The 21910-nt window shown below is 35.6% G+C and overlaps 1 protein-coding gene across 2 annotated transcripts; it reads left to right on the top strand.

Moving 5' to 3' along the window:
• Positions 1-31: 31 nt before the first annotated feature.
• On the top strand, positions 32-20810 carry DCLRE1A (DNA cross-link repair 1A). Of its 2 annotated transcripts, XM_058544040.1 has the most exons (10): positions 32-233; positions 774-1889; positions 3840-5501; positions 6982-7115; positions 8188-8306; positions 11090-11230; positions 13014-13159; positions 13965-14119; positions 19023-19164; positions 20212-20810. In XM_058544040.1, exons 2-10 carry the CDS (start codon positions 1424-1426, stop codon positions 20370-20372), a joined length of 3126 nt encoding a protein of 1041 aa, XP_058400023.1. In that variant the 5' UTR covers positions 32-233; positions 774-1423; the 3' UTR covers positions 20373-20810. The 2 variants fall into 2 exon arrangements, with proteins under 2 accessions (XP_058400023.1, XP_058400024.1); XM_058544041.1 differs by lacking the exons at positions 32-233; positions 20212-20810 and adding an exon at positions 19789-19992 and having other exon boundaries at positions 452-1889.
• Positions 20811-21910: the final 1100 nt, after the last annotated feature.

Raw genomic sequence — 21910 nt, 5'->3', positions numbered from 1 at the left:
AGATTCAACATGGAAAAGTCCTCTGAGTCAGCGTTCTAGAAGGTCTAAGAGAACCATGCCCTAACCCTTCACTTTGGGAATTAGCGGCTTTTAGAACAAAAATAAAAGAAATCTGTAGGACTTGAAAGGGAACAAATTTTTTTCACTCTTTTTAAAGTCCCGCTCTTAGAGCAGTATCAGCCGATTCGACACAGCACTGGCAGCGGGAAACTGTTCCCGCCAAGACAGGAAAGGTAAAGGGGTAGGGATATCCTCAAAGGAGAAGAATTTTTAAGTTGGGAGGGACTGGTCAGTGGTTTTGGCTTATGCGCAAATACAGTATTTTGTCGTCTCGGAGTGCTGAAAGTGCGGGCGCGAATAGATTGCCAGCCGAACAGCGGGAGGGGGGCGCCGAGGGGAGCGGACGCAGCTGGAGCTGGTCCCGGGGGTGCGGGTGGCAGGTGGGCTGCGGCGGGGATGCCGGAGGGCCGTGCTGCTGAGTCTTCAGAAGGGGAGGGCTGTGGTGGCTTTTTTTGGAGGGGGCTGTGATAGCAGCTCTCTCGCTCCTTGCACTGGAGGGGGTAAGGTCCCACTCAGGGGTCTTGCAGGCTCCTGCGTCCAAACAGAAGGTAGAGCAAGTGGGAGGCATCAGGCAGGTGAACCTTGGTTTTGAGGCTAGTGGAGAGAGGCCTGGCCACTTCCAGGGCAGACTACTTGTGTGGTCTGGAGTTAGGAGTGTGGCTTCAGTGCAAACACGACTTCACAGATGTGAATTTTGTTTGTTCGTTGTGCAGTGTTTGTTTATTGCTGCTGGAGGAAGATGCTGGACTCACTCAGGAAACTGAAGTTGTTGAATATCCACGAGTCAAGGAAAAGCGCAGATAACGTTTTTTGAGAATCACACACCTCTGATTATGGTGTGACTAGTGTTACTAGCAAACGGAGATAGCCACGTAGTGTTTGGAACACCTGCTGAGCGAGGGACTGTGGTTGCATTTGTGAATTATTTGGACAGTTGTCCATTTGAAAGAACTGACAGGCACTTGATAATTTTACAAAGCTCTTTCTAAGATTAAGCTGTTGAATCTATACTTCCCATTAGTGCTTAATTTTCGAAGTATTACTGATTCTTATTTTTATGAATCAAGTCCTGGAAAAGCCCTCGATACCTGAATGAAATAGTAGCGACAACGGAAAAGTCAGGTGCTACCCCTGTGGTAGGTTCTCTTAATTTTATTGTGATACAAATGGAATAGCAGGTGTTCTCAGGTATAAGGTTTGTAGTTTGCCAAAATATTCATTATCAGGGCTTCAGATTCCCATCAAGTTGTGGGTTTTTTGTTACTGTTTTTTCTCAGCAAAATAATTCCATTTAAAAATTTTGTAACAAGGAACAGGCTCTCAATTAAGATTAGTGCTTCTTTAATGATAAAATCATTTTGCCATGTTAGAAGACACTTTTTCGGAAGAAGACATCTGGGAATACAAATCCAAAAGAAAACCCAAACCAGTACATCCGAATAATTGCTCTGAGAATACTCCAAAATCTGTTGAAAAAGCAACAGATGGAAAATACCAGTCCAAACGAAACAGAAATAAAAAAAGAACTGTACAAGCTAAGGAAAAGGTAAAGGACCCTGAAATGTGCCTTGGAGAAATAAATAGTCAGACTTCTATAGCTTCTGGTGAGAATTCTAGTTGTGGAGATGGTATCCAGCAGTCCCAAGACAAGGAGGCCACTCCGGGAAAGCACTGTGGGATTCACAAAAACAAACAAGTGTCTCCAAAGATACGTCCAGTTTATGATGGATGCTGTCCAAACTGCCAGATGCCTTTTTCTTCGTTGCTAGGTCAGACCCCTCGATGGCATGTTTTTGAGTGTTTGGATTCTCCACCAGTCTCTGAAACAGGTAAGATTACAAAAAAGATAGTGGTCTCTAAATAGTTTAAAAGATGTGCATTAGGCTGGACATATCAGTCCAGTGAAACAAGCAAGGCAAGCAATAAACCAAAAGAGAGATGAGACATGAGTATAAAGGACTTATCCTAGAAAGAAACAAGGTAAATGCACTTTACCCATTTTGAGAAGAGTAAAAAGATAGCTGTCAATGGTAGAGTTGTAAAGAATGTTGCAAACTTGGAAATAGTTTAAATGCATTTTATTATTTCATAAAAGCCCCTAAACATCTGTTATTTTCATAAATGTTAGTTGAGCACATAGACTAGATACTTTCACTCTGTTGACTTACTTGACTCTCACAAGGACCATGTAAGGTAGGTGGTATTGACAATTTATAGATGAGGGTTCTTAAAAGTTAAACAGTTTGCCCATTTTATCTTTTATGAAACAGGCTTTAGAGAGTTATGAATATAGTCCGGTCTTCTAAATATGATTATGTTGGATTTATCATGCTAGTGTACTGAAAGAGGAACTGAGAAGGAGTCTTAGGTTAGTAAGATTCTAATAATGAAAATGTGCCAGTTGATAACTGAAGTAATGCTATGTTTTTATCTTTTATCATATGTAATAAATGTCATGTTTAACATGTAGAAAATCCAACTTGGAGTATATGGAGAATGGGTTATGGTGATGGTTTGTATATTTTAAAGTTATTGTATATACCATACATACAATTTTAAATCTCAAAGAATTAAAATTCAGTGAAATAAAAATGATACTTAGTATGGCTTTCATGGTAACTATGATTCAGAAGACATTTTATTATTAACCTATAGTTACTTTAAAGTTCTGCATGAAGATGCAAAAGTACTTTTTTTTTTTAAATTGAGCATTAGCCTTTCCTATAAAAGTATAGCAAGTGAAAGCCTCATCAAATGCTAGTAATTTGCTTTTAAGTGGCTTGAAAATCAGAAATGGAAGTTGGAGTCCCAGGGTGAGCATCTCAGGGTGACATGCCTTACAAGGAAACCACTTCAAAGAGATTTTTTTCTTTTGGTTTTTCACTGACTAAACTCCTTTGAATAGAATCTCAGATGGTCTCTTCTTGAACTGAATTCTGTTCTATAACAAATACTTTTGTGAGGTGGTTTTAAGTTTTTACCAGTGAAGTCTTCTAATTTAACATAACAGCTTTTTTGGGGGAAAAGGGGATCATTTTTTGATAAACCTGGAAATTAACATACAAGGGGATGTGCCAGATGGTTTACAGAATGTTTCTCAATCATAATGGTATGATGGGGAATAGTTTCCAGATTATTAAAGCCTTAATATTAACCTGTTTATCAAATTGAATTTCAGATCTTAGAACAGTATCTAAAATGTTCAGGGTGTGAACAGCCGTAACTAATTAAGTTTGTTATTATTGTATGCAGTGTGAATATTAAATAATGGAATCTAATTCAGTACTACAATTGTCATAAATCTGTGTTGCTTGATAAGATAAAAATTGGGGTAGAATGCTGGTTCTGAGAGATACTAGTCTTCTGTACTCTTTATTGCCTGAGCCTTAGTGAACTAGTGAAACTGTTGGTGTCAATTTGTAGCACCTGTTTAAGAAATACCTAGTGCAAGCATGACATACATTTTGAGGGAGCTCATATTTGTAAAAGTTACTTAGGAAAAAAAATGGTGTTAATCTTAAAAATTTTTTTTAAGAAATACTATTTGAAAAGGAATTTCAAAGCGTATTTGATTTAAAAATAATAACTAGCACCTTGCCATGCCATATTAGGTTAGTGTTATTTTGTGCTGATCTTGTGATTGTATAATGATAGCCATTATCCTAAGGCTGCAAAGTAGGCCTGATGACTTTCCACTTACGTGTTAATTTGTGGTGCTAATGCTGTCAAAGCTTAGTTTGTGCTTTGATCCTGTAATACTTTTTTCTTTACAATTGCAGAGTGTCCTGACGGTCTTCTGTGTACTTCAACAATTCCTTCTCATTACAAGAGATACACTCACGTCCTGCTAGCTCAAAGCAGGGCTGGTAATTGTCCTTTGAGCAGTCCCTCCCATGGGTCAGGTGGTGGTTTCAGTAAGACTAATTCAGGCCCTCTTTGTAGCCTTGAGGAAAAATGGTCTCTATATCAGAAACAAACAGAGAACTTAAAAAGTATTTCAACTGATCCCTTTTTGAGGACACAGTGTCTAAGAAAATCTCAGTCTCCAACTGAAACCAGTAAAAAGATTTCCTTTTTGACAAATATCCAAACGTCCCAACAAGCTCCACAATTTGTTAATAATGGCAAACTGCTAGGAGTTGGTTTGCCTCTTGCTGAAGAATCAGACAGCCAGCACAACTCAGAGCACATAAATTTGCTGTTGCCAGAAAATGACTTTAGCAACTGTGAAATTTCCTATTCTCCACTTCAAAGTGATGAAGAAACTTACCGTATGGAAGAAAAGCTGGATGATTCACAACAGGAACTACTTTTTACAGAAAGCTCTAAAGATGGCAGCCTAGATGAAGATGACAGCAGCTCTCCTTGGTTTAAAAAATTCCGTGGTCCCTTACTGAAGGACCAGGAGGAGAGCTGCCCTGAAGTGAATAACTTCTTAACTGAAGATAAATACAATGAAGAATTGTATGAAAACAATGCTGTAAATGATTCATCTCAAATTATTTTCCAAAATGAAAGTATTTTGTGTGGTGATCCAGCATATACTGATGATGATTTTATGTTGTTTCCACCTGCATTAGCAGTGGGGCTTGCTGCTTCTAGTTATCAAGCCACTAAAGCAAAACCTGATGAGCTGGAATTTCACTCATCTCAATCAAATAAACAAAAACAGGTCATTGAAGAATCAGCTGTTTGCAATCAGATTTCTCTTCCTTCACTTACAAGTGAAATGTCAGAGCCTTTTGCAAGCCAGGGAGGAGGGTGTCTTTCTTTCTACCCAACCCAAAGTAAAATTAGAGAAGTATCAACTAATAACCTCAGTGCTAAGAACAGTACTAACTCAGCATGTTTCTGCAGTAAAGTTACAGTGTTAAATACAGAGAAATCTTGTAGTACGCCTACTGCTGCTAAGTCTTTGAAAACATTGCCCTCTGGTCCTAAGTGTGATGCAACACAGCCTTCTGCCAAGGTCATGAAGCAAATGGATATAGGTGTGTATTTTGGACTACCACCCAAAAGAAAAGAAGAGAAATTGCTGGAGAAAAGTGCGTTAGAAGGGGTGAACTTAAATCCAGTTGTAAGTCCTAATGAAAAGAGGTCCCGGCAGCGCAAGAGGAAAGCAGAAAAATCTTTAAGTGACTTAGAATTTGATGCAAAGAATTTAAATGAGAGTCAGCTCTCTGTGGAAATTTCTAGTGAGAAGTCACAGCGTCAAAGAAAGAGACTTAAAAAGTCAGATTCACTACAGGAAGGAGCACGTCAGAAGAGGTCAGATCGCCTTATTAGCAGGACAGAATCTGGAATAGTCAACTTAAGTAAAGACAAAGTCTTCCTAAAATCAGCTTGTGACAGGCTGCAGAGAGGGAACACGAAAATCCCAGAGTCATCTAATTCAGGACAATTAAGAAAAAGGACATGTCCTTTCTATAAGAAAATACCTGGTAAGTTGAAATATCAATGCTTAATACATCTACAGAGAATCAACTTTTTTGAATTTCATGTTCATTGCCCATGTTGCGTGTGTGTGTGTGTGTGTGTGTGTGTGAAACAATGTTTTGTGTTTCCTTTGCTTTTTATGGTACTTCGTTGACCTCTATGAGATTTTTTGCCTTTTTAATCTTTTTCACTCCATTCAATTCAGCAAACTTTTATTAAACATATTCTATATACAAGATACTGTTCTAGTTAGGTAGATATTACAGATTTGGTAAAGGTTAGTAAAGATCAGCTTAATATGGAAGGAGAAAACGCACTCTGTAAGTAACTATAATAAAAGACAGTCTCTAAGCGCTTAAGAGAAATGCCAAGTACTAAATAGCTTCAAAGAAGGAAAATGTCACAGGCTGTATGGGTCATAATAAATGCCAAACATTTTTAAACTATATCATGACCTAGTTTCTCAGCCTTTTCATATTCTCATAATTTCTCATGCTTTCACAGATGAGTTAGTAGAAAAATGTGTAGCAAAATGAATTTTATTATTGAAGAAACCAATAACTTCTGAAAAGAATATAAAATAAAACTGCCAAAATATATTTGGTTTCAGAAACATTTTTTAAGTGCTTTATTGATATTCTAGATCTATAATTTGTTCGAAATATTTATGTAGAGAATAGCATTTATGTACATCATAGCACCAGTTTTGTTTTTAATAATTATTTTGATTAATTTTCTGTATTTTAAGTGAGCCTAAGACCAGTATGCCATGTGTTGATAAGCCTCAATAGAAATGTGAAGGTATGCTTGTTTATAAGGTATGATACTTGCATATCACAGTCAGCACACTTGGTTATTCTTTCATGAACACCTTTCAGAACAGCTCAACCTTTTTTATTATTGCTCCTCTAGGTATTTTTTCTTGTTTCCCTCCCTCACCCGCAACCCCCCAATGAAATTCAAATACTACAGCTGCACTGTTATCTGTTATTGTACTACGGCTCTTTAGAGGGCCACAGGCCATTACAGTATGTAAGATTATTTGGGCCTTCAGTTGTCTTTGCCCCCTTAGAAGCATATCACTATCACCCCCATGGGAATTCATGTTGTAGGAGAAAGTCAGCATTCTCCTTTTGCTGTTTTGCAGAAGTAAAGGATTTTAGGTGCCCAGTAAGTATCATGAAAATATTCAGTAAAATAAAGAAGTAACTGGTTTGTAGTGTAGTATTTTGATTTTTTCGGTACAGTTATCATAAAAAAAAACAGCCTCTACTGGGATATTCAGTAGAAACTGACAAGACTCGTTTTCATCTCTGTTGTCACCTTTTGCTGAATTTACGTGGTGTAAAGTTTTTAAATTAAATTATAAATTTAAGTTGGAGGTGAGATGTAAACATGTTAGAGAGTTCACTATTTATAATCAAACTGGGTATCTTTTACTTTGTTCTCTGTCGCTCAAGCAGCCGTGTTGGTGTTTCATTGCAGGGACTGGCTTTACGGTGGATGCCTTTCAGTATGGACTGATTGAAGGCTGCACAGCCTATTTTCTCACACATTTTCATTCTGATCATTATGCTGGATTGTCTAAAAACGTCACATTTCCAGTTTATTGTAGTCAGGTAAGCTTTAGTATTCTAAATTCTGAATTTATAGAATGCAGCAAATTTCTAAGCAATTTGGTTAAAAAAGAATAATTAAAATTGTAAGATCTGTCATTCTACTAGAAAAGATACGAGAAAACAGCTTCCACATTGAAATTCTAGAATTAAATGAGTTATTGTCAATAGTTACAATAGATTTTTAAAAAATATGCTTTATTATATGGAAACTTCACGATGTACTAAAATACCTAAATTTCATTTAGTAAACATTTATTAAGTGCCTAAAAAGATATTCAAGGCAAAATACCTAACTTCAAGGCGCTTACAGCCTTGGGGGACACATTCACAAATAATGCCATGGTGGGATCGGTATTATAATAGAAAAGTGAGCGGAATGCCTAGAAATACAGAGACGGGAGTGCTTTACTCTGTCCCAGCCTAAGGTTAGAGAAGGTTTCATGGTGAAAGAGATACCTTCCACCAATTATTAGAAGATGAACATTTTAATATCTATTATAAGGGCTTTGACTAGAATTCAGTTTAATCCTCACAGCATTCTTGCGTTATCCTCTTTTTATTAATGAAGCAGCTGGGGATTGGAGAAGTTAAGGGACATACCCCAAGTCACAGAGCTAGTAACGGCAGAGCAAGAATTTGAACATAGGTCTGTCTGATTCCAGAACCAGGCAGAGGAAAGAGGAGAGAACATTCCAGGTAGAGAGAAGAGTTTCTCAGGCATAGAGAAATGCCTGAGAAATAGACCCATTCCAGGTACTTTGGACAGTTCAGAATGGCTAAAGATGAGATAGGGAATAACAGGAGATAAACCTACAGAAATGGGCAGGGGCCAGATCATGAAGGGTTTGTGTGTCAGGCTGGGGATGATGGACTTTTCACAGGTGAGGAAGAGTCAGTGACAGTGTTTAAGCAGAGTTGTGACAGTTGTTTTAGGAAGTTCCTCCTGGCATTCTGGAACGTTTACGTGAATATAAATGGGAGAAGAGGGAGATTATTAAGATGCTTGGGTTCTAAACTAGAAGACTTATTTAGTCTTTTACTGTATCAGCAATAAGCACATCCTGTTTTGCAGGTAACTGGCAATTTGTTGAAGTGCAAACTTCATGTGAAAGAACAATATATCCATCCATTGCCAGTGGACACTGAGTGTATAGTGAATGGTGTCAAAGTTGTTTTGCTTGATGCCAATCAGTAAGTATTAAAGTTACCTTAATAATAGCCTATTTTTTAAATATTCAGAAGGAAAATGCATTGGCATTCTTAAGAACTTTTTAATTGGAACCAATATGCTTGATATTTCTTAAAACTTGAGTAAAATGTTTCTCCTTTTGAAAAAAGTAACGTACCCAATTACGGAATCAGAGAGTAAATGTACAGACATCCTGTAAATGTTATCTAACCCACTTTTTATGTAGTTTTAATTACTATGCTTGACATATGAGACGCCATCTTATTTTTTAAAAAATATTTTAACATGTTCTTTAAGAGACAACCTTTGCCATTTTCTTTAATATCACTTATATAAATTAACACCTTGTACTCCATTTAGAGGTTTTTTTTTTTTTCCCCTTTTAAGAAATCCTTCAGGCTTTTGACACTAAAGACTTGGAAGATTTTTTTTCCTGGAAGTGGTTTCCCTTTTTCCCTCATTTTCTTTTTTATGTAAAGTACTTCAGTATTCACATTGCCAAAATGCAGCTATCAACTAGGCTTCTTGCTACTTTTCAAGAATGTTAGCCTTATGTACCTTAGAGATCATAGATGCTTAGAGAATTAAAATTCAGACTAAATGTATGTCTCCTAAAATCCAGGCCAGTGCTATTTCTTCATATTACCTTTAAGTTTTTGTCTGCTAACTTTGTTGCTGTTTCTTTTTATAATCACCAGTTATGACAACTCATAGTTCTGATTTTTTTTTAGTCAACTTTATTGAGGTTTAATTTACATAAATAAAATGGATCCATTTGAAGTGTTTGCTGAATTTTGACAAAACTACATGCCCATGTAATTCCCACCATAATAAAAATATAGAAGATTCTCTCTACCCAAGGAGGTTTCTTTGTGCTCCTTCCCAGTCAATCCCCAACCCTTATTCTGGCCCAGGAAACCACTGATCTGTTTCCTATCACTGTGGATTAGATTTATCTTTCCTAGGGATTCATCTAAATGAAATCACACGATATGTGTGACAAAAGAGTCTGGCTTCTGTCGCTCATCATGTTTTTGAGATCCATCCATGCTGTTGTGTTATCGGTAGTTTGTCCCTTTTTATTACTGAGTAGTATCTATTGTATGGACACACTACAGTTTCTTTATCCTTTCACCTCTTGATGGACAACTGATTTTTGTTTATTGTCCTTGTATCCTGAGACCTTGCTAAACTTGCTCATTCGTTGTAATAGGTTTTTTGTAGAATCTTGAAAATTTTCTAAATATAAGATCATGTCATCCGCAAAGAAAGACAATTTTGTTTTACTTCTTACTTTTCATGCAGAGTGCTTTTTTCCCCTCTTGTTTATTGTACTGGCTCAGGCCTTCAGTACAATGTTGAATAGGAGTGGTGAGAGCAGACACACTGCCTTGTTCCTGATCTTAAGGGGAAAGCTTTCAGGGGCATAGAAGATCCCCTCTATTCCTAGTCTGCTGAGAGTTTGTAATCATGACTGGGTGTTGAATTTTGTCAAATGCTTCTTCAGCATCTACTGAGGTGATCATATAATTTTTCTGGTTTGTAATGTTAACGTGGTAAATTACAATGATGGACTTTTTGAGTGTTAAACCAGCCTTGCATCACTGGGGTAAACCCCACTCGGTCTTCATGTATTACTCTTTTTAAAAATGTATTGCTGGATTTGATATGCTAATATTTTGTTAAGAGATTTTGTGTCAGTTTTCCTAATAGAGTAGCCCTGTAGTTTTTCTGTAATGCTTTTGTTTGGTTATGATGTCAAGGTAATGCTGGGCTCGTGAAGTATTCCCTCCTCCTCCTGTTTTCGGAGAGATGTATAGTATTGGTATTATTTCTTCTCTAAGTGTTTGATAGAATTTCCCAGTGACGTCACTGGGGTCTGAAGTTTTGGGTTGGGGAAATAAGGGGAAGTTTTTAATTACAAGTGTAATCATTTCCTCTGCTTTCCTAGAATTCAGAAAGTTCCATGTGTGTTGGTAGTAATTTCCAAAACGCATTGTATCAGGGTTCCCCAAGAGCGCCTTGAGGCTCAGTGGTTCACTAGAAGGATTCACAGGACTCAGAAAAGCTGTTATACTCGTGGTTACAGCTTATCACAGGGAAGAGATACAGATGAAAATCAGCAAAGAGAAAAGGCGGAAGTGGGCCAAGTCCAGAAGTAACCAGGCGTGAGTTTCTGGGTGTCCTCGTCTAGTAGAGTCACACAGATGTGCTTAATTCTCTCAGCAACAATGTAACGACACATGTGAAGTGTGACTGACCAGGGAAGCTCACCTGAGCCTTGGTGTCCAGGGTTTTTATTGAGGGTCAGTTGTGTATACATGCATTACCCATGTGACCAACCTCAGCCACTCCGACTCTAGTCCCCTAGAGCAAAAACAAATATTCGCCATAGATCACACTGTTAGCGTAAACTCGCTGCCCAAACTAGTAACACATGGCCCAATGTGTCACACATAGAAACCACTCTTATCAGGCAGAGTATTGCAGAGACTCAGAGCTCATCTCCCCAGGGCCAGCCAAGGACTAGTCCTAAAGACAAGCCTTTCTTGGGGACATGTGGAATTTGAGCAACCCTGGCCTACTGAATTAATCCTTTCCTGCACACCAGTTTTTCTTATGATGTAGATTTCCTTAAGTTGAAACACTCTATTTCCTCTGTTGTACAATGCTGTCGTTGTGGTTTGCTAGTAAAGTGTATTTACTTGTTGGTATTGAAATAAGTACTCTTCCTTTACATACTTTGACTGTGTTAAGAATATTCCCTTAAAATGTTTGTGTTCAGCTGTCCAGGTGCTGTTATGATCCTTTTTTATCTTCCTAATGGTAATGTCATGTTACACACCGGAGACTTCCGAGCAGATCCCACCATGGAACGTTCTCTTCTTGCCGGCCAGAAAATCCACACTCTTTACTTAGACACCACGTAAGAGGGGCTTGCTTTGTGTGCTTCCTTTTCCCGCTGGCAGCATTTGCCCTGCATATTATGAATAATTTGAGCATTAGCTTAGGTAATCAAAATGATGGCTTATTGTCAATTATCATTTTAAGGCTATTTATCAGAGGAGTGCTGTTTGAAAAAAAAATGTACTTAAGAATTTGGGATTACATTTGAGATTTGGGATCCCACATTTGGGATTACATGTCTTAACTGACTACAGCTCAATTTTTTTGTAATTTCCTTTTGAAAATATGGTTTATGTGAGAATCTCATTACTGAAACAAGGACGAAAAATTTGGGGGCAAGCTTTAAGAAAACATCCTTTTAAGTTACCCTTTCAAAGTATCTGTGTAATTATTAAGTATAATTGTGAAGAAAAGAACAGAGGCCAAAATTCGATTTTGTTTCTGAATATTCAAAATTACTTTGTTCCTTTCTCCAGAAGGTAGTTTATAAGTGATGACTTTGAATTTGTAAATGCTGTAAACATAAGGATAAAAGCCATTATCTGTTCCTTATATGTTAAAATACCTCATCAATTTGTTGGAAATTAATTATTTCACCCTGTTTCAAGAAGTGAGTTTGGATGGCATATTTTAGTAAAAGATGGCCTTTCCACATCCAGTTTTCTAACACTATAACTTTTCCATTCTTTTATGTATACTTTAAATACTAGACAAATTAGGAAAGTAATAAGTAAAAAGAAAAAAAAACTTTTTTTGTTAGTACTTAGTTCTATTGTATATATAATTCTTAATTTCTTTGTGGGTTTTTATAGGAGAAAGGACTAAGTTTTTTCTCTATTCTTATGGCTAACCAGCAAAAATAATTTCGAAAATTGGGAAAAATATGTTTCTTTGATGTTTGTACTTTATGACTTTTTTACTGAAAAAGCACTTAATTTTCATCTCAAATATATATAGCTAATAGTCAGAGTACATTTTTCATTGGGTGTTATTGTATTGAGATACGTCCTAGTGGATCTGTTGTATTCCTGTAATACTATATATATCTCTGTATCTCCTAACAGAAGATAGGAGTGTGACTATTACCTGTTTCATTTAAAACTACTTCATTGACTTCATGTTTAGTTTCATTAATTATTTTTTTTCACTAAATCAGAATTCTTTAATCCAAAAATAATCCCTATCAATAGTATTTTCTTTGATAGGAATTGAGGTTTTAAAAAAAAGATATTGAGGTTTATTATTCATAGCTAAAATAGCTGGCTGGCTAGAAGTATTCGTGAAGAAAATAAGGCAGGTTTGGGGTCGGCCCGGTGGCGTAGCGGTTAACTTCACGTGCTCTGCTTCGGCGGCCTGGGGTTCACAGGTTTGGATCCTGGGCGTGCCCTGATACACTGCTTGTCAAGCCATGCTGTGGCAGTGTCCCATCTAAAGTAGAGGAAGATGGGCACAGATGTTAGCCCAGGGCCAATCTTCCTCAGCAAAAAGAGGAGGATTGGCAACGGATGTTAGCTCAGGGCTAATCTTCCTCACAAGAAAAAAAAAAAGGCAGTTTCTTTATTTGAGAGAGATAAAAGAAATATAATGAAAAAGTATATTTGAAATGTATAATTCCATCATAAATTATCAATAGCTGGTAACAAGTGTTTTAACCGCAGGCAGTGGGTAACTGCAGTGGTGTTAATATGTTATACTGCTGTTGTATGTAATTTTGCTAAAGTTTGTTTTCTAAAATAGCATCCAACTTAATGCTATGGCTTTCTTGCTGTTCTTTCAATAAGTGCCATATTTCCATATTACAGATATTGCAACCCAAAATACTCCTTTCCGTCTCAGCAAGAAGTTATCCAGTTTGTCATCAACACTGCCTTTGAGGCTGTAACTCTAAACCCACGTACTCTTGTTGTCTGTGGCACTTATTCTATTGGAAAAGAGAAAGTCTTCCTAGGTGGGTGGTAGCTGTATCTAATTTACATTAATATATTATAAAGATCAGATTCTTTTTGCATAAAGCCCTTTCAGTCTCCATTCCTGCACTTAATATTTGTTTCCTGAAATGGTTCGATATTACCTTGGAAGTTGAAGGAAAATTTGACACAGTTTGATGCATTTAAACTTTGAAGGGCTTAGCTTAATGGAAACATTTGATAAGTGTGTTTATGGTAGCCTTTATAGCTACAAAATGTTTATAGAGCAAATGTCCATGCTATGTGAGTATTTCAGTAAACTTTGAAAGATGACTAATGCATAGTTATACTGTTGCATTCTTTCAGGATAGCCATCAATTAATTATTTTTAGAGAACAGTTTTAATTTTTGTTCCTGAATGTTTTCTGGATATGTAATTGTTTGTGTAGATAGTATAATTCTATTTTGCAAAATACTTTCCATTTTTTCCTAACTATGGTCACATAATGTCAAACATTAAGATATGAAGTGGTAAAGGCAGGGTTTCAACTCCTCCAAATTTGGTTCCATCCCTTCCTTTACCACTTTCTATGCATCTTTTGCAGTTTTTAAATACTAGATCTTTAAAAATGAGTTCTTCGGATTTCTCACAATTTATTCCACACAGGTAACCAGCAAAATTATTCAGATATATGAGCCTTTTTGAAATATTATGGCAAAAGTGTGAATGTTTTAAATTTCCTTTTTTAAAAATAAATTCTTCTTTTAAATTTTAATTGTTATAATTTTATTCTGTTTTTCATAAGCTGTAATTTTACTATTTTTAACCTTTTCTTTTGCCTATAGCCATTGCTGATGTTTTAGGTTCAAAAGTGGGCATGTCCCAAGAAAAATATAAAACATTACGGTGCCTCAATATACCAGAAATTAATTCCCTCATCACTACAGATATGTGCAATTCACTGGTTCACCTTCTCCCAATGATGCAAATTAATTTTAAGGTAAGCAGGATGAACTGAAAAAGGTAATCTAATGATTGCAAACTGGATTTTCATTTTACCTGCATTTAACTTAGAGGAATTCAATTATAGTGGAGTCACCTATAGTAAACTTGGTCCTAGAAAATCTTTTAGGTGGAATTTAAAATGGTTTTAGTTTTTTTGTGTGTGCAGCTGTATAGAATAATTCATATGCACACCAGGAGTTTAGGAACTAGAGAACTTTATTATAAAGGAAGAAACAAAAATAGAAAAGTATGCAGCTGTCTGGTCATGCACAGCTATTTGGTCTGTTTTTAAGATTGTTTTCCAGTTCTTTCTGGGTGAGTGGGGAAATGAGTGGAGAATTCTAAGGAGTTCTTACTTTTCTTCAGGTCTATCCTGTATTAATATTAAGCCCCTATAACATTGCTTTATGTTGGAAATTTACTTATTGTGAGGGTTAAATGAAATAGTGGAACTGCATCCTAAGAGGAAGTTCTAGCATTAGCTCTGAGGCATAAATTAAGATGCATATGATGTGACCTCACGGTGATTTGGGGGGCTTATTTGTTAGGTTTATTCATATACTAATTAAGATTCATTCCATTTACTAACATTTTGACACCTAGCAATAGAATACATCAAACCTGTGTATTAAAGACAATTCAAAACATAATGTACACAAAACAGTGTATTTTCACTTTTGCTGTAATGTTCATGAAATAACTTTTATGGAGCTTTTTGAAATAGCTTAGGATGTTGATTACTGTATCTGTCTTATAAATAATAACACTTATATTGTGTGATGAAAGTGAGTATTTCAGGTCTATCTCTTGAGTAAGGAAATTCTAATTGGTATAACTACTCCTTTGTTCATGAGATTAAGGTAAAATTTTTATGACCTATTTATTCATAAAAATAATCAAGTCAGTTTTGTCCATTGGTGTTTAAGCCAGCTTTGCAAACATATTTTGAATTTGGAAGACATCCAGTTTGTGTGAAGGCTAATGAGATGTTGATTAACTGTAAAATGAACACTGATATCCTGAGGAGGGTATAGCATATTTTTATTATTTTTGTTTTACAGTTTTTTTTCTTAGTTTGTTCCATTTGAACAAATTATCTATTTAGGAGGGTGTTAGGGGCAGAGGAGTCAGAGTATTGTAGAAATGAAGGAACTAGACCTTTTCAAGAAAGAGTGTTTAAAAGCCATATGCTGCAGAGAGGTCATATAAGGAAAGAATGGCAGGTTGGCAATTAGAACATCTTTGGTGACCTGCACAAGAACTGTTTCAGTGAAGGGGTGTTGGAGGAACCCAGATGGCAGAGATCTAAGACAGAAGGTATACAAATGGCCAAATAAATGAGAAAGTATACAAATGGCCAATAAACACATGAAAAGGGGATCAACATTGTTAGCCATCAGGGAACTGTAAATCAAAACCACGGTGAGATACCACTTTACACTCACTAGGATGGCTATAATAAAAAAGATAGACAATGCCAGTTCTTGGTGAGAATATGGAGAAACTGGAACCCTCATTCATTGCTAGTGAGATTGTTAAATGGTGTAGCTACTTTGGAAAACAGTTTGATAATTTCTTAAAAAGTTAAACATGGAGTGACTATATGACCAGCAATGCCAGTCCATGGTATATGCCCAAGAGAATTGAAAACATACGTTCACACAAAAACTTCTTCACAAATGTTCATAGTAAGCATTATTCATAATAGCAAAAAAGTGGAAACAACTTGAATGTCCATCAGAGGATGAATGGGTAAACAAAATTTAACATCCGTAAAATAGGAATAGAAGTCAGCTATAAAGAGGAATGAGTTACTAGTATATGCTACAATATGAATGAGCCTTGAGAACATTATGCCAGGTGAAAGAAGCTAGACACAAAGGCTGCATACTGTGTTATTCCATTTATATGAAATGTGCAGAATAGGTAAATCTCTAGAGACAGTAAATAGGTTAGTGGTCGCCAGGACTTGAGAGAGAGGGAATGGGGAATGACTGCTAATGGGGACAGTGTTTCTTTTTGGGGTGATGGAAATGTTCTAGAATTAGATAGTGGTGATGGTTGCACAACTTTGTAAATGTACTAACAGTCACTGAACTTAAAAAAAAAAAGACTGGCAGTTATCTGCCTTGAAGACAAGAAAAGTAGAAGAATGACTATTTGAAACTATTAAGTCTGTATTTTCTCTGTATTTGTCATCTGCTGTTGGTATTGCTTTCACCAGCCCTTTGCTTCCTCCATTAAAGTTCAGATACTGATGACATTTTTGATGATTATCTTCAAAATGCAGATAGAGCAGAAGCTAATGGTTACCGTGATGCTATATTTTATTAGTACTTAAAGCCAATTTTTTACCAGCCAAAAATAGTTTTGTTGCATCAGAGCTAATGACTTTTTGTGAAAATGTAAACCTGATGCAATTTTCGGGGTTTCTAAGGCAGGCATGAAAGCCTTAGAAACCTTATAAATAATACCATTCATGCCAGCTGTTTCAACATCCCAAGTTCATGTATGTGATATATAGTTGACTACCACCTCTGATTTAAACCCGATTGACTGAAGGCATTGAAACATTATAACAATAATGTTATACATGATTGTTTGCATACTGGAAAAATAATTCTAGTGGTATATACTGAAGGCATTTTTATCACAAACTGGTTACCAATAAACAGAGAGATAAGTGATAGATCAGGGACTTTATGTTGACTAAATCGTTCTTAAAATTCCTCATGATAGTAGTTCTCCAGTTGTGGTTAATGCACAACTAGTGGCTGTTGGCAGTCTTTTCTGTATGTTTAGCTTATGTGATAATATCGTATGGTTTGTTTATGGCACAGGTTAATGATGCTTTTGTGGTAACTCTAATTTCTCTCACGAAAAGCAGAACTTATTTCTCATTTAATTCTCCCAAGTGTTTTTGCAGAGACAAATAGGAATGGATAAGTTTGGTGACCTGTACTGAAAGCTGGACTCCCAGTGTATGATATTACATGTATATTTGCTGTAACCTCGGTTTTCTGTTATTTCCTTCTGTTTGTGAGGACAGAGGGAGGAGGATTAGTAGTTAAGCAAATAGCATTACATTAGCTAGATCCTAGACTAAGCAAGACAAAAACCTGAAAATTTGCAGAGCCAGAGATGTTGTAATGAAAACTTAGTTATATATCCATAACTTAAACTTTTTTGTGGTGGGGGGCAGTAGTTGGTAAGAATTATGACTGTTTAATAGTAGGTATTCAAATTAATAAAAGATAAATTTTTATTTATCTTAAAATAAAAACTTAATATAAAATTAATAAAAATTTAATAAGATAATGAATATATTCATTTAATAAAATAATTTTTATTAATAAAATATTGATACAAAAGAGAATTCAAGGGATCATTATTAATTCATCAGTGATATATAAATGTCTGATAAACACAATAAAATATTCAGCCTCTAACTAGTAATCAAACATAAAAATTAAAAAAACAATGATATGTTTGTGTTCTGTCAAATTGGCATACTTTTAAAAAAGGTAATATTCCTGTGGAGAGATCAGAGACATTGGCACTCAGCCACTTGGATAGTAGTGGAAATTAGGGGTAAATCCTATAATGCAGCAATTCCAATTCTAGGAATTTATACTAAAAAAATGAATCTTTTGTGAAAAGGTCAATCTATAAGGCTCCTAGGTGCTGATGGTGTAATAGATGATGACAATTAGAAAAAGTTAAGAAATGGCAGTTGGTTTCCATTAAAAAAGACCCAGAAGATAGGGTTTATTGACCATCTCCCCCCTAGGCTGTAAGCTTCCAAAAGGTGAAGGCTGTGTCTCTCATCCACCACTCTGACACCAGGACACGACATAATCCTGGAGCAGATATTTACTAGATGAGTGAATAAGTAGATGGATAAATGGATTTGTCTTTATGTTTCCTTCAGAACTGTACACTAGCATCTTTATAGTTCAGAGTATGTATGATTAAGGAAGAAAAAGGAGACTTTTGAAAATCCAAGATAACACTATGTGCAGTTCAGATTTTTTATTTTTAAGAAAACTAGAATTTTATTATAAATTTACACTAAGCCTTTGACACCCTGGGTTTAGACTTAAGATCAAAAGTGTTAGACTATTTTGTATCCCTTGTGCCGTTATTATCTTTATCTGGATTTCTCTTATCTTTCAAAGATTGAACTTTGGTCATTGATTTTCTAAGAATTTTATCAAATGTCATCATTTATGATGACTTCAGTTTGGAAAGTTTATCAGCAAAGCATATTACTTCCAATCATAGCAACAAGAAAAGTTTTGAAATAGTTCTAGTTCATGTTTAAAGGGAGAAAAGGAGTAAACACGTGAGAAGAATGCTACTGTGCATCTGTAAAATGTATGTCTGTGTGGAGCATGATGCCCTTCTGTGCAATTATTCCCGTCTTTCTATCCAATTGTCAATCCTCTGTTGGTCCATCTGCACGGGGATGTGTTTGGAATGATGCTTACCAGTTGTTAATATTAGTATCTCTAATAGGGATACTGTTAGATACTAGTGTCTCTAATATCCTGATGGTATATCTAATACCCAAATAGTAGTAGGATTTGGAGAGGTTTTTTTTGGTATCTGAATTATAATTTTTAAATACATAATTACTTGTGTTGAAGGTTGCCTCATCTTACTTTTTTTAGACTGTACTTAAGCGTGTTTAACTTGAGATAAGTAAAGGGGAAAATATGGTGTTTTTTCAGTGATTTTATTTTTTTGGAAGCACTGTGCTCAGTTGTTGCAAGCTCATGCTTACCAAGTGAAAACTCCCTGTGACTATGCCGACTTGACGTCTCTCATCATTCTGTTCATTCCACATAACCTGTCTTCACTGACCGTTAAATAAGTGTCCTATTTTTATTTAACAGGGCTTACAGAGTCATTTGAAGAAGTGTGATGGAAAATATGATCAGATTTTGGCTTTTCGACCTACAGGATGGACACATTCTAATAAGTTAACTAGTATAGCAGATGTCGTTCCCCAGACCAAAGGAAACATTTCAATATATGGTATAATTATTGTTTTTTCACTTTTAGTGTTTGTAATTTACTTTATATTTTAAAAGGGGCTGTACAATCTTACATTTTAAGATCCAAGAAAAACAGGCACTAAAGAATCTTTAACAATTCGAGTTTCAAATCGTCTACGTACTCTAAACCTATATGTTTAGTACACTGTAAACTGAGATAAAAGAGTGTGACTGTATAGATAGACATTGACTAATACAGATCATTTCGTTTGTGAGATCAGTGATAGGGGAGGAAATTGTACATCTACTTGAAGGGGGACTGGTGCGGTTGTGTCCTGGGAGTTTAGATGACATGTGAAACTGGGAGCAGGAAGACAATGGATTAGATGTGGTGACAGCAAAGAGTTACAGACTTGACTTTAACCTTTTCATCTCTTGGAGGAGGTTTACCGTTGTCCTCAGAAATTGGCTTATTACAATCATGGCTGGTGGAAACATTTTTGATATGTCCCTGGACAAATGACTTTCAGTCTCTAAAGACTCTAGTTTACTCAAATCAGGACCCTTTCTCCCTTTCTCTATGGTACTTGATCTTCAGTAAAGAAGATAGAGATTTTTAGGATTTAATTTTTTTTCTCTTTGCTTATTTTTTATGTGTGCAAAGCTTGGGGCCTGGAATCTGCTTACCTGCTCTGGAAATCAAGAGTCTCCTACTTGTTATTCTTCAAATTCTACTCCTATTTCCTCTGAGATTTTCCTGAAATCCATAGCTGAGAAAAGTGCTTCAAGGGAAGAATTATTTTAAAAGAAAAGCCTAATTATAAAGAAGAATCTATAGAAATGCATATTATTGTCTACATAGAAAATAGAATTTTTTAGTTCGAACTTTTTGTGTCATTTTAATGTTTTAATCATTATTATCTGTAAAAGATATTAACAAATTTTCTTATCAGAAATAAAGCACCAAGAAGTTTTTGACAGAAATGCTCTGGATTGCTTTCCTCTTCTCTTTTATTTTATTTTGGGCTTGTGCATTTCTTCTATTAATTTGACTTTTGGTAGGTGATGTCTTTGTTTTGTGTTGCAGGAGTTCCTTACAGTGAACACAGCAGCTACTTAGAAATGAAGCGTTTTGTTCAGTGGCTGAAGCCCCAGAAAATCATACCGACCGTGAACGTTGGCACCTGGAGATCTAGGAGCGTAATGGAGAAGTATTTTCTAGAGTGGAGATTGGAAGCTGGATATTGATGTTACCTCAATGGACTCACAAGTAGTTAGGTAACTTAGGTGTAGCTTGTTAGTAGTTAAATCTTTAGTGATATGAAATACACTTGATGTGAAAAACCTCATGAAGGTCGCTCATGTTATAGCTTATTTTCTCGTTTACATTTGAATAACACGTTCATGGTGCTGAGTGCCTCTCGGCATCATCAACGATAGCTGAGACTGGTCTCCCTAGGACCCTTGATTCTTGCCCTGCCCTGTGGGGGCAGTTATGTTCTGCATCCAGCCTTAGAAGTGGAAACAAAGGCAGGTTCGGGGACCAAAATGGTAATGGATAAACTAGATTGAAAGCATCATGTATAAGTAATTACGTATCCTTAAAATTATTTAATATGGGGCATATTTTTATGAGATAAAAATTTTATATTATATGTACACTTAAATAAAAAGTCTTAAATTTGCTCTAGTGTCTTTTGGTTTTTAGGATTTATAACTGTGACGTTCATGCAATTTTATAAAATTTTGATGAAAACAATTCAACATGTGACTGAAGAAGATGATTTGGAGAGCCTACATAATCCCTCAATACAGGATGGAGAAAAGTTTGCATGAATGATGTTTATCTGAACTGTTTACTCAAGACGTCAGATAACTAGAAGTTTAGATTGCATTGTTTTTTTTTTAAAGTGAGATTATATAATTTATTTATGAATCATCTCTCCGACACAGGTTAAGTAGCTGATCCAAAATGAAAATTTTGGGCAATGCATATTAAAAGTGTTTTTGTGGAATTTAAATAAGAAATTGGCTAGCATAATGAATGTACACATGTGTGTATATGTCTCTTCTTGCGTTACCACTAGCAATGAAATTAATTTGGGGATTTCTTAATAATTTTCCATGAAAACATTTATTTTCAGTAGCAATTTCAGTCACCAGAATAATAGTATTCTCCATTAACTTTCTTTTTATGACTTGGAATTTTTGTTATGGAGGTAAGAGTTAAGGGATCACATTTAGGGGAGGAAAAGCTTTAGGGGCACATTGGTAGTAAGTCCAGTTTAACTATATTCTCAGTTGACTTCAGTTACACACTTTAAATATTTTAACTTGTTTGGTTTTGATAGTTTAAACTTTTTCTAAGTTACTAATTAAGAGTTATAATTAGAAAAACTTTATATAGGCTACAAATACCAGTATTTTTAACATAGGGGGGTTGTACAAGTTATTTAGGGCCATTTTTATTTATTGAGTAATAGTTTTTTCCTAGAATTGTCGTTTTCCATTATTTAACAGATTTTTCATGATTTTGAATGTTCTGCTTTGCAAATCCAGTCATGTTATTTAAGAGCAGCCTAAGCCTTTTTATTATCTGATGTAAAAACATCTTTCTACACAAACAGCACCATTTATGGCAGCTTGGAATGATTTTGTTTTGCTGCTATTGTGGCAAAATATGCAAAACTTCATTTAGGGACCATCTCAAATAGTTTTATAAATAAGTCACAATCACAACAAAACTTTTCTAGGCTCTGTTGAGAGTTGTATATGAAATTCTTAGT

Source organism: Diceros bicornis, chromosome 6 (assembly GCF_020826845.1).
Source record: "Diceros bicornis minor isolate mBicDic1 chromosome 6, mDicBic1.mat.cur, whole genome shotgun sequence".
NCBI lineage: Eukaryota > Metazoa > Chordata > Mammalia > Perissodactyla > Rhinocerotidae > Diceros > Diceros bicornis.
This window is presented reverse-complemented; position numbering and strand designations above follow the sequence as displayed.